The 15,488-nt window shown below is 46.5% G+C and overlaps 1 protein-coding gene across 1 annotated transcript in view; it reads left to right on the forward strand.

Annotated features, from left to right (window-relative positions):
• adgrb3 (adhesion G protein-coupled receptor B3) overlaps positions 1 to 15,488 on the forward strand; it is a 139,908-nt gene that overhangs the window by 39,085 nt on the left and 85,335 nt on the right. Inside the window, exon 2 of the mRNA XM_067236023.1 lies at positions 13,733 to 13,843. Within this exon, the coding sequence (XP_067092124.1) occupies positions 13,733 to 13,843 (111 nt within the window). The remainder of the gene's footprint in view (positions 1 to 13,732; positions 13,844 to 15,488) is intronic.

Consider the following 15,488-nt stretch of genomic DNA (forward strand, 5'->3'; position numbering starts at 1 on the left):
ATCAAGCCAGCCAGTCAGTCAGTCAGTCATCCTGCCAGCCAGTCATCCAGCCAGCAAGTGAGCCATCCAGCCAGGCAACTAGTCATCCTGCCAGTCATCCATCCAGCCAGCCAGCCAGCCAGCCAGCCAGCCAGTCAGTCATCCTGCCAGCCAGCCAGTCATCCTGCCAGCCAGTCATCCTGCCAGCCAGTCATCCAGCCAGCCAGCCAGTCATTCAGTGAGGGCGGCTTCCAGCGTTCAAAAGGCCAAACTCCATCCACTTGTACCCATGCGTGCCTGCGGAGTTCGACAGAAGCAGAATGCTAACAATGCATTCTCTCCTGTCCGATCTGCGCAATGAGGACGGTAGGGCAGTCAGCCTTGAAATAGTTTGCAGCCATTTGGAATGGCATCTGCTGTCGGTGTGCATGCGCCGGCGCTCCGTGCGGAGGGGGAAACACAGCCATCAACGTCCTTGAACTTTTGCATAGTTTAATACATCCTAATTAGATTAGATGAAGGAGTGTGGCTGAAGAGTCTGCTTTCACACTTTGCTGATTAGAGGAGAAACAAGAGACAGAAAGCGGTCGGCTGCATAAAGACAGTCATTAGGAGCCCTGTGGAGAGCCACACCTCCGGAAGGACAGGCCACAGGAAGGCCACGGCTGCTCCAAGTTGTTGTTGCTGGGAGCACTTGTTGTTGCCGTGTAGGAATGTGCCCCGACCACATTCACGGACTTGTTAAATGTCAGACCTGAGGTTGCTTGGCAATCCTCGGTAAATGAATAAACATGACTATTGATTATTTAATTCGGGGAAAGCATGGTCCGTCATATTGATGGAGACAGCTTAGTGCACCCAATCAGGGTATTTAATTTAAGCGCTTTGATAAGCTTTTAGATTTTATATTACTTTGTCACCAGCATCCATATTGATTGCTGGTTAGATTAAAAACACAAAGCCACAGACGAGGGGCCTGCTAGCTGGTGGTTATCTACTTTAACGCAGAGCTGCTCCATGCTAGCTGGTGGTTATCTACTTTAACGCAGAGCTGCTTCATGCTAGCTGGTGGTTATCTGCTTTAACGCAGAGCTGCTTCATGCTAGCTGGTGGTTATCTACTTTAACGCAGAGCTGCTTCATGCTAGCTGGTGGTTATCTGCTTTAACGCAGAGCTGCTTCATGCTAGCTGGTGGTTATCTGCTTTAACGCAGAGCTGCTTCATGCTAGCTGGTGGTTATCTACTTTAACGCAGAGCTGCTTAATGCTAGCTGGTGGTTATCTACTTTAACGTAGAGTTGGTTCATGCTAGCTGGTGGTTATCTACTTTAAAGCAGAGCTGCTTCATGCTAGCTGGTGGTTATCTACTTTAACGCAGAGCTGCTTCATGCTAGCTGGTGGTTATCTCTTTAACGCAGAGCTGCTTCATGCTAGCTGGTGGTTATCTCTTTAACGCAGAGCTGCTTCATGCTAGCTGGTGGTTATCTACTTTAACGCAGAGCTGCTTCATGCTAGCTGGTGGTTATCTACTTTAACGCAGAGCTGCTTCATGCTAGCTGGTGGTTATCTACTTTACGTAATGCAGAGCTGCTTCTCTGGTCTCATGTGAGCCATGTGTCCTGGCAGATCCCTCACTGCAAACGAACCATTTGACTGTCTGTCGTCTGCGCGAATGGAAAGCCAGGAATGGATACGTTTTAAATCGTTCCTCTTTTCTAAGCCTGCTGCACCTTTGCAGGGGAGACGGCTGCACTGGAAGCTTTTCACCGCGTAGCAGACAGGGACATTGACAATAATGTGAACCCGCGGACAATAGGTCAGACAGGCTATTCAGGCCTGGTTATTGAAGGGATTGGGAGCCACGGGTCCTTTAAGCCTCTCGCTCCTCTGCACTGAGTTTCCCGCCAGCGCCTCGGTCCCCTGCTCTGCAGAGTGGAGATGAATAGACAGCAGCCATTGTGTGCCCAGATAATGCGCCTCAATCTTCCTTAATGTCAGCCTGGTAGACAGGGCTCAGAAGATGCACAGAATGGACCCCCCCCCCCCCCCCCAGCCTCGCCTCATATACTGCCGTTAGACGGAAATTCAAAGAAGGGGTGAGAAAGAAAACGAGATATTATTATTTAAGATTAAAGGCTGTGCACACAGTCGTGTGCTGGTATCCTGGTTTTAGGGGGTTTTAGGAAAAGCGTGTTTGTATGCATGTCATTGCAGCAGGCGAGCGGAGACCCAAGTCTCTCAACCAATCAGAGCAGGGCTGAACAGTCACGTCATCAACTTTGATTTCTTTGAGTGTGTCTGGCAATTGTTGCAAAAACACTTAATATTGGAGGCGGTGGAACAGGAGGGGCCCTTCCGGCGGCTACGGTAATCAATTCCATACATTGTCCGACGGTGCGTTTATAAGCGGCTAATTTAACACGTTAATAGAGCAGAGCTTGGAGGCTCTGTGCATCCAGGACATGCACATTAAGACAAAATTAATTTTCAATACTTCTGCTGCTTTCCCCTGCCTTGGTGGCCCGATGGGTAACAATGAGCTGTCATTGATAAGTCATGCCAGGACAGCCCACCCCAGGAGGGGTCCCGCTCTGCTACGGAGCCAAGACAAATTTGTATTTTTATTTATTGAAACAGTTTGTTTTATTATGTATCTGTCATTTTCACTCTGCCATGCCTACTGTGTCGAAAGTTGTTATGTTCTGGTTAGCCCCGCCGTCTAATGAAGAGGATCTTGGCCGCGTGTGACGAGCAGGGCCGGGCCAGCGCTCTGCTCGGTCAGGGGAGAGGAGACCATCATGACCGAGGTGGAAACGGGCGTAAGGAGCGTGACGAGGGGAGACCGATGGCTGACTTCAGGGAGTCTGGTCCCACGACTGCCTGTTCTCTGTCAAGCCTGACCTATTTAAGGACACGTTCTGATGAGCCCATGAACTGGGCCCGCTCATCCACACTGAGGAGGACGCTGTGCACATGACCGGCTCTGCCCAGAGCCTCTGCTGGAGCTTCTTCTGACACAGAAATAATGCCATCGCTTTACGCCTGGTGTTTACGGAGCCATTTTCCCTTTCCCCGGCAACCTTGGCACAAGATGGTTGTTGTCTCGCGGAGAGAGGGAACAGGATGTGTTCGTCTGTTGACACACATCACTCTAGCACCTGGGGCCAGAGGAGAGAAAAGTGGGTGGTTCAGTGAAAGATCAGCTCATACCACACTGATAGACTTTGCCAATATAACTCTTCTGTCCCCTTGGGAAGCCATATACCAGCAGTACAGCCTTTCACATGTTGGATTTGAGGGCATTCTGACATCTCTGTGTTGATGATAGGGTTTGTGTTGCTTCTGCGGTGGTTTATCAGTGAATGTGTGGGCAGCAAGCCTGTAACCGACTGGATCTGGAAACCTCTGGTGTGTTCTGGCCAGTGGGCAGAGAACTAACAGCAGTGTTATACGTGGTGGATGTTGTAGTCTATAGCAGCAGCGTTAAACGTGGTGGATGTTGTAGTCTATAGCAGCAGCGTTAAACGTGGTGGATGTTGTAGTCTATAGCAGCAGCGTTATACGTGGTGGATGTTGTAGTCTATAGCAGCAGCGTTATACGTGGTGGATGTTGTAGTCTATAGCAGCAGCGTTAAACGTGGTGGATGTTGTAGTCTATAGCAGCAGCGTTATACGTGGTGGATGTTGTAGTCTATAGCAGCAGCGTTATACGTGGTGGATGTTGTAGTCTATAGCAGCAGCGTTAAACGTGGTGGATGTTGTAGTCTATAGCAGCAGCGTTAAACGTGGTGGATGTTGTAGTCTATAGCAGCAGCGTTATACGTGGTGGATGTTGTAGTCTATAGCAGCAGCGTTAAACGTGGTGGATGTTGTAGTCTATAGCAGCAGCGTTAAACGTGGTGGATGTTGTAGTCTATAGCAGCAGCGTTATACGTGGTGGATGTTGTAGTCTATAGCAGCAGCGTTATACGTGGTGGATGTTGTAGTCTATAGCAGCAGCGTTATACGTGGTGGATGTTGTAGTCTATAGCAGCAGCGTTATACGTGGTGGATGTTGTAGTATATAGCAGCAGCGGCTCTGGTTGCTGCTTTTGGCACGTGGATCTGGGTTCGTTCGGGTCTCCGGATTCAAATAAGTAGATGGACTGTGTCTCTCTACAGCTGTGAGGTTCTGAGGTTATCCTGAAGATGGTTTTGCTCGCTGTTGCCCAGTGGTGAAGAATAGCGTATAACTAGTATTTCTCTCAGGAGTGACAAAAGTTGCAACCTCTCACTTGTTATTGTAACATTTAAGAAAATGTTGTCTTTAATTCCAAGGATGAGCAAGCCAACTGCGACAAAGGATCATAACCTTGTTAAAAATGCCTAAAAGGAAATATAAATAACTCTGAAATTAATAATGTTATATAAATATTTCAGGCGTCCAAATTTGAATTCATCCCCCTTTCCAGGGTTCATGATTTAATGAAGTGTTTCGGTTTGTAGTCAGCAGTATGGGAAGGTGGGGCTGGGGGGTTTAATAGCTATGAGGTGTTTGTTATATTTCCATACATATTTGATGTACTGGGTTAATTGTCTGCTGTCATGAGTCTGACTGACGTTGCTGTACTCCACTGGCTTTTCAGCCGGCTGCCGGCTCACAGACTACTTCCATATTCATCATAAAACTGTTTGGGGACAGAGGGAGGGAGAGAGAGGGAGAGAGAGAAAAGGGAGTGAGGCAGCGAGAGAGATGTAATCTATTGTATGAAATAAGTACTTCTTAATGCTATTACAAAAAGGGGTCCTTTTTCATCGCAAATGGAAAACACTGCTTTGAGGATTTCATTCAAATTCATTACATTTCGAGATGGGAGCAAGATGACTCTTTGATGGCTGCTTTAATTTTTTTTTTTTTTTTTTTTATGTTTTGTGTGTGTGTGTGTGTCTTTTACCTTGTACTTACTGAATGCATGTCTGTTTAAGTTTCAAGTCAAACGAGGCTTTGGGCAGGACCGTATACATTTTCTGGGTCGTAGGGACAATTTGACACATTGCAATTCTAACATGAAGTGGAAAATGTGTGGATGGTTGTCAATCTTTTTTTATTTCTCCATTCAAAGACCCATCATTTCTCACAGGTCAGAATTCCTTATGTATCAATTGATTGAAACATAACAAATTCACTTCAATATAGTATATATATATACCCAAAAGCTTTTTCATATTTACTAATTATACCCTGTAAGCTCCAGTGTTTTTGTTGTTATATACTGTATTTACCTAAAAGCTTTCATTCTCCATAACACATAACACAGTGTGCCCAATGGAACCAGCTGTCTGAATGTCAATATGTGTCCCTTTGTTTCGTGTGAAAGCGCTCTGTATCGACTATCACGGTTCCATGCAGCTACTTTCATAAGATGGAGATGAAAGCTTCATTGTCTGGAAGCTGGTCTGAAAGCCTGTGGAGACGTCCTACAAAGAAACCGAAAAATACCTCCTCCACTAGACGTCCTGATCTGTCCTGCTCCTGTCAGACGACGCGCTCCTTCCTGCACTGGGTCCTTTTCGTTATTGGGGAGAGCACATTTGGTTTTAACATGAGCTCACTCAATGAGCCAAGACAAGGCAGGCGGCGGCCATCTTCCCCATGACTGGGTCTGGCACGCGGCTCTGCGTCGCAGACCTGATGGATGGAATGTGGCGGGCCGGGCGGGATGCGTCTTCCTCTTCCACCGTCGCAGGGCACAGGAAGGGCTGGCCGCTGAGGACGAGGCGGCAGCATGAATTATGGAAGGGGCGTTGGGAGACGTCCGATGTTTCTTGGAAAGGAAACATTGCGACGGGATCCGATTTTGATGGAATAGCACGCAGGCAACATGCCCAGTCGCATGCTGGGTTTTGAGATGGTATTTACTGGGGATGTCACGGTTTTCAGTCCTATAAGCCGATAGTGTGGTAAACGTCAGGTCATTACTTGGCAAGCCAAAACAAAACTGCCCGGGAAGGGACAAGGGATGCTTTTCGGATTTTGGATGCAGTCGCAAAGGTGCAAAAAAAACTTGCCATGTTTCTCGCTTGACAGATGCATTGCTTGGCATGGTGTCTCGGAGCTTGGCAGGGGAGGTGACTGGCAAGCTTGCTTCTTGTGTCCCAGCCTCCCTGCCCTGGTGCCAAGAGTTCGCTCCCAGAGAGCTGCTCCGCTCAGAACTAGCATTAGCGTTATTTCTGGGCCTTAGTTACTGTAAAAAGCAGACGTCCAGAAGGATCTCCTTGCTCGGCCCAGAAACCGAGTCCCATGTCGACGCATCCGCAATGAGCAACCTGTCCATTTGGAGGTCACTGTTTAGATCGTAAATATTCTGTGGAGGTCTCTCATTTCTTCATATTTTCTAAACGTTCTGTTGAATATGTTCATGGCACTTCAGATCCTCCATTTAGTCCTCAAATCAACACTCCTTTATACACTGAAAAACAGCAACCTCGGTGTCAGCTACAGCTACTAATTGTCACAACATCAAACAAACCTCATCATAGCTCATCACCTTTTACATACAGAGGTTTTTTTTCTGTGGTGAAAACACGAAAGTGTGTTTCTATTGCGTAACCGGGACTAATCCTATGAAGCTGCTGACTGGTCTGACCTTTGTGTCAGTCCACTGGGCTGAGACCAGGGGGTCCAGACAGGGGCCCCAGCCCCCCTCTCCCCCTGCCCGGGGGGGGATCCTCACCGTGGGCAGGCCCCCTGGCTCCACCTGCTGCCCCACAGGGTGTCCAGCCGTCTCCCTGAACGGTCAGTTATTGCCAGGCCTCAAATAGGTTAGTTCTTTAGCTGAATATGGAAGTCAGGTGGCTGAGCGGTGAGGGAGTCGGGCTAGTAATCCGAAGGTTGCCAGTTCGATTCCCGGTCATGCAAACTGACGCTGTGTCCTTGGGCAAGACACTTCACCCTACTTGCCTCGGGGGAATCTCCCTGTACTTACTGTAAGTCGCTCTGGATAAGAGCGTCTGCTAAATGACTAAAATGTAAAATGTAAATGTGAATATGTGTTTGATTAGGAAGCAATGTTCATCCCTGCAAGTGTTGACATACACACGCCAGCTCTTTAATGTGTGTCCGCCCACCCCCCCTGTTTGGTCATAGGTGGCTGTGCAGAGTCTTTTGTGGGAAACACATATGATCCATTGCTAATTATGTGTTCGGAAACCTCGACATTGCCTCTGGGAAAACCTCTGTTGTTTTACTGATAGCATCACATAGGAGAACATAAAAACAACGTACGTTTCTCTATTATCATACGAAAGCCCTCTCTCTGAACAAGCACAAAGGAAAAAGTCGATAAGGAAATGAATTTGCTTTCTCTTTTATGGAAAACAGAAATGAAAATCCAATCTTTTAGGGTTGACGCTTACAATCCGTAGTTTATTGCCGGTCTAATGCTCTGTGGCACTTTGGATACCTGAAGGCAGAATTACCCAGAATGCCCTTCTGACAAATGCTGGCCCCCTGCGCAGCTGGTTCAGCAGGAGAAGGGAATGTATTCTGCGTCCGCACACTTGGACTGTGTGCGTCGCTGCGTGATGCAGAACAGAGGAGAAGCAGAGAATCTTCAGAAACCGGTTCATGGAGGTGAGGACTACGGAAAGGAAAGGAGAAGAGAGGAGAGCTGAGGAGAAGAGAGGAGAGCGGAGGAGAGGAAAGGAGAGGAGAGGAGAAAGAGAAGAGGAGAGGAGGAGAAGAGGAGAGAAGAGGAGAGAAGAGAAGAGGAGAGAAGAGGAGGGAAGAGAAGAGGAGAGAAGAGGAGAGAAGAGGGGAGGAGAGGAGAGGTAAAGAGAGGAGAGGGAAGGAGAGGAGAGCAAAGGTAAAGAGATGAGAGGGAAGGAGAGCAGAGGGGAGGAGAGAAGAGAGGGAAGGAGAAGAGAGGATAGGATAGGATAGGATAGGAGAGGAGAGGAAAGGAGAGGAGAGAAGAGGGGAGGAGAAGAGAGCAGAGATAAAGAAAGGAGAGGGAAGGAGAGAAGAGAGGGAAGGAGAAGAGAGGAGAGGAGAGGAAAGGAGAGGGGAGGATTGGGACGACTTCTCTGCTCTGTGTGCCCAGCAACAGTGTTCCTCTCTGCTGCCGATAGACAACGTCAGAGCTCCACCTAGGAAGCTCTGAGGGGTACTGCTCACTGACATGTCTACACTCACACACACACACACACACATGCTCATGCTCACACACACACTCACACTCACACACAAACGTATACCTACACACACAAACACATATACACACATACAGTAAACACACTCAGAAAACAGAACAATTCTCTTTTTTTTTTAAATTTTGCTCAGTTTTATTGATCTCTCCACATTCTATTTTTCTCCCCCTCTCTTCCAGTTTATACCAGAGCAGTATTCTAACATGCACATCTTTAACAGCACATAAGTCAGTGAGGGAGGCGTTAGGATGCAAACAGATGGTGATAGGAATATGACGGATAATTGCATGTCTCGGGGGACAATTGGTCATTTGTATCAGATTCCATACAACCCTCTCATTCTCTTAATGACGGCCTAATTGAGTTTGGAGATTGGCTGAAGCATATGGTACTGTCGATAGTAAAATCCCCTGTAATGGATGCATAGTTTAGTGCACTTAGACCACAGTAGAATATATTATATTGGCTTTAATTCCAACATAGTAAATGTTGAGATTCAGTTCAATGTACAATAACATTATTTGATGATGTGTGTGTGTGTGTACTTTAAATCAGAGGCTGAAGAAGAAAAGAGACAATCTCATCTTGTGAAGAGCAAAACTGAATTCCTTCTAATTATCAGCACAGCCAAGCTCACTCTTAAAAATCACTTCTGAAGTGTAAACAACTTTTCAGCACAACATTGGATTCATGCCTCCAGCCCCAGCCACCCTGCTAGCTCTGTCTACCTGAGCCTGCCCTCCAGTCTCTGTTTTGGGAGCCCCCAGTCCCAGTGAAGTACCTGCCCCAGAGGTCTGTGTGTGAGAGAAAGACCCTCCTCCCCTCCTCCTCCTCCCACCCATGGAAGCTTCCGACAGGGACCCTCGGAGAACACACTCGTTTTCTGCAAGGTTACCCACATCAGTCATCTGCCATGGGCACGGCTTCTACTGCTTCTCAATAAAATCCCAAATGGAACGCGTCCACGCGTGGGAGCGGGGGGCCGCAGATGGTCTTGTGGGCCTGAGACAATCATCGTCTCCTCCGGAGCTCTGTTGTGGAGCAGCCTGTCTGAGCTGGATCCCAGCTTTAAGTGATGACAGAGGGTTAACACCCTGGGGACTCATTCTGCTGCGGCGTTTCCCATCCCCAGGCCTCTTGGTAGTGTTTGGGGTTTTATGGGTTAATGGCCAATAAATCAATTACAGGACTTCATATATGTAAACAACGGCAGATTCCGTGAATGATGACGTCGTTGTTGTGATTTGGCCGCGCTGACAGGCAGCATGATAAAGCCAGTGTAATTGCTGAGAGGTGCTCTACCATGAAGGGGCCACACAGACACGGACCAGCTCAACGCAAACACCAGGGGGGGGGGGGGGGGGCGGGGGGAGGGAGGGTAGGCAGGCTCCTCTGCCACGTCCTCGCTAGCTGTCCCCACCATGAACACAAGCTGAAAGCTCGTTTTGAAGGTGTCTTAAATAGTAAATGAAGTGTAGTTCAGTACATCCCAGAGTCATGAACTAGATCTATACTAGTCCTGACCGAGGAGGGCTACACATCCCTGTGGGCAGTCTGGAACCTTCTCCAGCTCAAACACTGTTAGTCGCCCCCCCACCCCCCGCCCCTGTTCAGCGTAGGAATCAGGAGAGGTCGTTTTCCCGATTTCGTCCATGCAGTATATCTTGCTTCTTACCAGGCATGTCAGCATCGGACATAGTTTAAAGACTCGTAAACAATAGGACTACACAGGAATGAGACAGGAATGACCTAAACCCCAGGCAGGATTTCTGCTCGGCTCTCCTGTCTGTTTGAGAGAGAGAGAGAAAAGAGAAAACTCCTCCAGCCTCTGTTTGGGTGGAGATTTGTGACAGAGAGAAACATCCAAAGAGCTTGACTGGCTCTGGGGTACTTGATGAATCACTGCGCTTCTGAAAGGTGGACGAGAGTCCCCACCTCATCTAACTCAGCCGAGGACCTGTCAGCTCTCCAGAGAGACAGTTTCCTGTCTGAGGCCACCGCGCTCAGCCTCAGCCCCGCGCTGGGAGAGGCCTGGTGAGGCCCGGTGAGTCACGGTAACGCCCAGTGAGGTTTGGTGACGTCCGGTGAGGTCTGGTGAGGCCTGCTGAGGTCCGGTGAGGTCTGGTGAGGCCCGGTTAGGCCCGGTGAGGTCCGGTGAGGCCTGGTGAGGCCCGGTGAGGTCCGGTGAGGCCTGGTGAGGCCTGGTGAGGTCCGGGAAGGTCTGGTGAGGTCTGGTGAGGTCCGGTGAGGTCCGGGGAGGTCTACTGAGGTCTGGTGAGGCCTGGTGAGGCCTGGTGAGGCCCGGTGAGGTCTGGTGAGGCCTTCTGAGGTCCGGTGAGGTCTGGTGAGGCCCGGTGAGTCCCTGTGAGGTCTGGTGAGGTCCGGGGAGGTCTGGTGAGGCCTGGTGAGACGTGGTGAGGCCCGGTGAGGTCCGGTGAGGTCTGGTGATCGTCCGGGAAGGTCTGGTGAGGTCTGGTGAGGTCTGGTGAGGTCTGGTGAGGTCCGGTGAGGCCCGGAGCATCTCGGCACGCTAGAACACGTTTCACAGTCATGTTCTCTCATGGAACACACCGCTGGATTGAATTAGCACATGCTGCACATTCTGTGTGTTCATAACACAGTTCTTGCTGTGCCTGCGTGCCCAATTGAACACTCCGACTAAGATCCTGTGGATGGTTTAATAATGGTGCGACCTTGTGCCAGCTACGGCATCTCTCTTCCAGCCAAACACAGTAATGATGATGGTAGGCCTGTCCTTCACTGACATCTAAGTCAACTCCCTATCTTTGGCTAATTTATATAAGCTTCCTCCCCACCTACATTATAAAATATTTTCCAGAGAGCACATAAAAATGGTCAGTGGTCAGCAGTTTCTCCTCCTCTGCTCACCTCTAACGTTAATGGGCGCAGGGACAACTACAGCCTTGTACTGCAATCATTTCCAAGACTACAAAGCAGGCTTTGTCGGTGACACATGTCATTGAGGTTAACCTTCAGTGGTTCTTTAGATCTGCATGCAGAAGCCCGTAATGGAATCCTTATTGCACAACTCACAAGGCCCAGGGAAATGGAATCAACTAATGGCTTCTTCCTCTTGAGGAGAGGGGTTCCTTCATTTTTCAATATCTCAATTTTGATTGACAGGCATAGATCCGATGTGAGCTTTCTGTAGAGAATGTCACACAGCTATCTGTTCGATTTGATCAGACTTATCCTATGCTTCAGTACACGCTGCCCAACTCAAATTGTTTTCAGAAATTCCTCACACACATCACCAAAGAAATGTTATTGGTTAGATTCGATATGAGATTTGTGTACTCAATACAGGTTTTATTTCTTGCTCCAGAGGATGAGGTGATTTCCTCAAGTCACATTTTTCCTCGGTTTCTCTAAACCCTGTTTGCGGTTGTGCGTTGTGTCAGTGTTGACACGGCACGTTCTGTGACTGATGTTGGTTAGAATACATTTCTGTAGAAACTACCAGTGTATGCAGTGCTATGTCCTTGCTTTAATGGGTAGTATTGAAGCAACAGACTCTCGCCAGTCTGTCCTTAGTTTAATTAAAAAGATTATTACCTTATACACACACATCAAGTCTGTGTGAACTTGTGAGAACATTGTGTGGCAAAAGCAGCAACAAAAAGCTGTTCATTTGCATAGACTTCAGGAAGAGAGCCAAAGCAGAGCTTTAGATAGAGATGTTGGGACAGGCTGTACTATAGAGAGCGAGACATCTATCCGTCCTCAAAGGACGTCCATGCACAGGCCTGGCCGATGACGGGGCAGTCCTTTCGAATGGAACCTGCCTATTGTTGCATCACAACCTCAAAACCATCAAGGACATTCTGCTGAATAAATAGTCCCACTATGTCTGGGTTCACAATCGCAGTCTCAGCAAGATGGAGCTGAAATGGCCGTGCTCCATATCTTATCTGTCAAATGTTCTTGTGATGATGTCATGTGTCATAGTGATGGTGTCTTCTAAATCTAACCACAGAATAAACTTTCCATGATTTTCTTTACAGAAAACAATTGCATTGAGAGGACGTTTTGAAGGTGTCCTAAATAGTGAATGAAGTGTAGTTCAGTACATTCCACAGTCATGAACTAGATCTATACTAGTCACATACTAGACCTACACTAGTCATATACTAGATCTATACTAGTCACATACTGGACCAACACTAGTCATATACTAGATCTATACTAGTCACATACTGGACCAACACGAGTCATATACTAGGTCTATGCTAGTCCTACACACTAGACCTATACAGTACCAGACATAGTACACTAGTCACACATTAGACGACAGGCTGTGAGGTGAGGTTATTCCCTAAAGTCATCTCATGACCCTGGATATGAAAAACAGTGTGTAACAGTGTATAAAACAGCATCCATGAAATGACTCAGTCAACATCCAGCCCAGCATGATGCTGAATCAGCAAGGCATGGTGTGAGACCGGTTCCTCCCTCCTGCCGGCACACTGCAACAGCTAACACATGTGGCCGGGTGGCTGTTGGCTTGGGACACACTTTGATTGAATACCTTTATACCAATTTTTTTTTTTTAAGAGCTCCAATTCTACCGAAGTGTGTCTGATTGTAGTTTGAAAGTGTCAGAGAACACATTCTAAAGGCATGGCTGGCTCTTCTCAGTCCTGAATCACTATGCCAACCATGCACATTATAGCGGAACTGCTAAAGATCACACCAAACTATCTGAGTGCCTCCATGCTGCTGTGTTTTTGTATGCTTCACTATACTAACACACACCATGTATGGAACCTCTTGTATAAGACTGGACATGTCACCTGCCCCGGACACGACTCTGATATCCCTGGTAAACAACACACACAGTCTGGCTGCGGATGTGCGTTCTGTCACATCGATAGAACCACAATCTAAATTGCAACTTAACTGAATTGATGCATCTAGAAGCACCCGCTCTCCCGCCTGTCTCTTTGTTGCTTTAATTGACAACAAAGCAGACCAGTTATGAAACCAGCTCAGAATACATTTGTCAGTTAACAGATATGTTTGTTTGTAGAGGATCCATGACCCATGTCTCCCGGGTCTGTCAAACAATTATTTCACGACAATACCTGGAACTGCTTTTAAGAAAATGTGGATCAATAGCATGTGATATTCATGACCCCCCACTCCCTCCTCTGTAGCTTCCAGATGGCTTACACATTTTTAATTTCATTTTGTTTTTGTTTCTTTTCTGGGGGTGGGGGAGGTGGGGTGGGCAGGGGGAAGGTTTGACTGCTGGAGTATCAAGGTCTAGGAAACAATGTGACTTTATTTGCATGTGTGCTATGTGTCTAAGCTGTGCTTTCAAACTCACTTAATACTCCCAACTCACACTTATAAATCCGTTGCATTGTTCCTTGCCTTAAAGTAAATGACAAGTTAAATATATCCTTGTGTGATCTTTGTTTCAAGCCATGCCATGCAGTTGTTGCGCACATCTTGGAAAAAAAAACAGTATGTAATAAGTTTTTTTATTCTCAGAAGATCCTGTCTAAGCCTAGTTTTCATATGCACCTCTACTTTATCCCTAGAATATGGAATGATTGGAGAGAACACTGTAAAAAGTCAGCGACCGAGATCAGTACATGACACAAAGGCCCAACAGGAGCGAGCTGAATCTGCTAAATTTATGGCACAAACTGGTAATACAATAGTTATGTTTCTTTCCTTTATTTTGTTAACTAAACTTAATTTCATCTAAGTCACTTGCATGCCCTCTCCTGTACTGCATCTATTTAAGTGACAATGTTATGCATTTTATTTATTTTTTCTCCTCTATTGTCCCATTTAAACTCGCCCGATAAATTTTCCATTTCCCTTTGAGTATTTGCTTTGAATAAGGAGTAGAATTGGGTACAGTGGGTTTCTGTTTGTTTTAGAGGTACAGGGTGCGTTGGCAGGAGGGTATGTTGTATAATTCTAGAACGATAAAGGTTAGTTTAAACCAGACCTTACTGCTGTTTATCATTTCGATATAGCGTGATCCATTAAATATTTTACAACAAGAAAAATCGACTCCCTGCAGCAGGACAGAAACGCATACTGGATCCAAATAATTTCTTTAAACTCTATCCTTGCAGATGATATAAACTGAATTGAATTAATGTTGTTTAAGATTAATGGTTAATACTAAAGCCATAGTTACATTTAAAGGGTAATATTAAACTCTTGCCAAAGAAGAAGGAATGAAATCAAAAGGAATTCATTAAAAACATTTTACCCTACTGTAGCTTCCTGCTAAATTCACGGCAGGTACACAGTCATCGAGAAAAGCGCTGTTGTTATTTATAATTCCTCTGCTCCCATTTTACTCCTAAGTTTAATTTACTTTTCTCAACCCACATTAGCAGTGTACAGACGTGGGGAGGGTTGGTTTATATTTTGTTGCCATTCAAATCTGTTGCTTTTTACCCCTCATTTGATTTCAGTTCCAGTCCTCGTTTCTTCATGTGTGGTCCCGGTTCAGCCAGTGATCTGGGCTCAAACACCTGCTCATGTTCATTTTGATTTGCAAACCGCTGTGTACTAAAACCCTAACCGCATTCCATCATATCAACAAGCCCAGAGTGTGTTCAGTCCCCTGATGGATCCCATCTCTGTGCGTTAGTGTTTCGTTTCCATTCTCAGTTGTCTAATTGACTGTCCCTCAGCAACCCCATTCAAACGATTGATCCACCTTTCAGTCTATGCTTTGATCAGTCCTATCTGAGTATCCTTGACGATTGGCACAGTGAACCCACAAACGACATAAATGTATTCAGAGCTGAAATTAAATCACAGCAAGAACAACATAACGTAAACCCTTCCACTATTTCACAAACAATTGAGGCACGTTTCGAAACAGAATATCTCACTGACTGGAGTTAATATAATCAAGCATTGACATATTTGGTGAACAATTTGGTCAGATAAGTCTATATATTCAACGTTTGATGGTCACCAAATGGTTTCTTTGCTGTTTTAAGTTTTAGTCTTGGACCATCCTGGTCTTTGGCATCCAGCTCAGTGTGTCAGTGTGGGGGGGTAGTCCTGTCCTAACAGAAGGATCCCACATTATTCAGCATTTCATGGCCTTTGGGAATGTGACAGTTTGATTTTGAACTTTGAAAAGGCGAGACTCTCTTGCCCTTGACTAACACTCCATGATATTTAGAGGGTTGTCACAATTTATTGGCACTGTTAATGTTTCTTTACGGCATGTGAATGCCATTGTCAGTTTAGAAATACTATCTGATTTTGAGAATTATAATGTAATTTCACTAATGTAGCATTGACTCGATGTTTGAT

The sequence above is a fragment of the Osmerus mordax genome, chromosome 5 (assembly GCF_038355195.1).
Source record: "Osmerus mordax isolate fOsmMor3 chromosome 5, fOsmMor3.pri, whole genome shotgun sequence".
NCBI lineage: Eukaryota > Metazoa > Chordata > Actinopteri > Osmeriformes > Osmeridae > Osmerus > Osmerus mordax.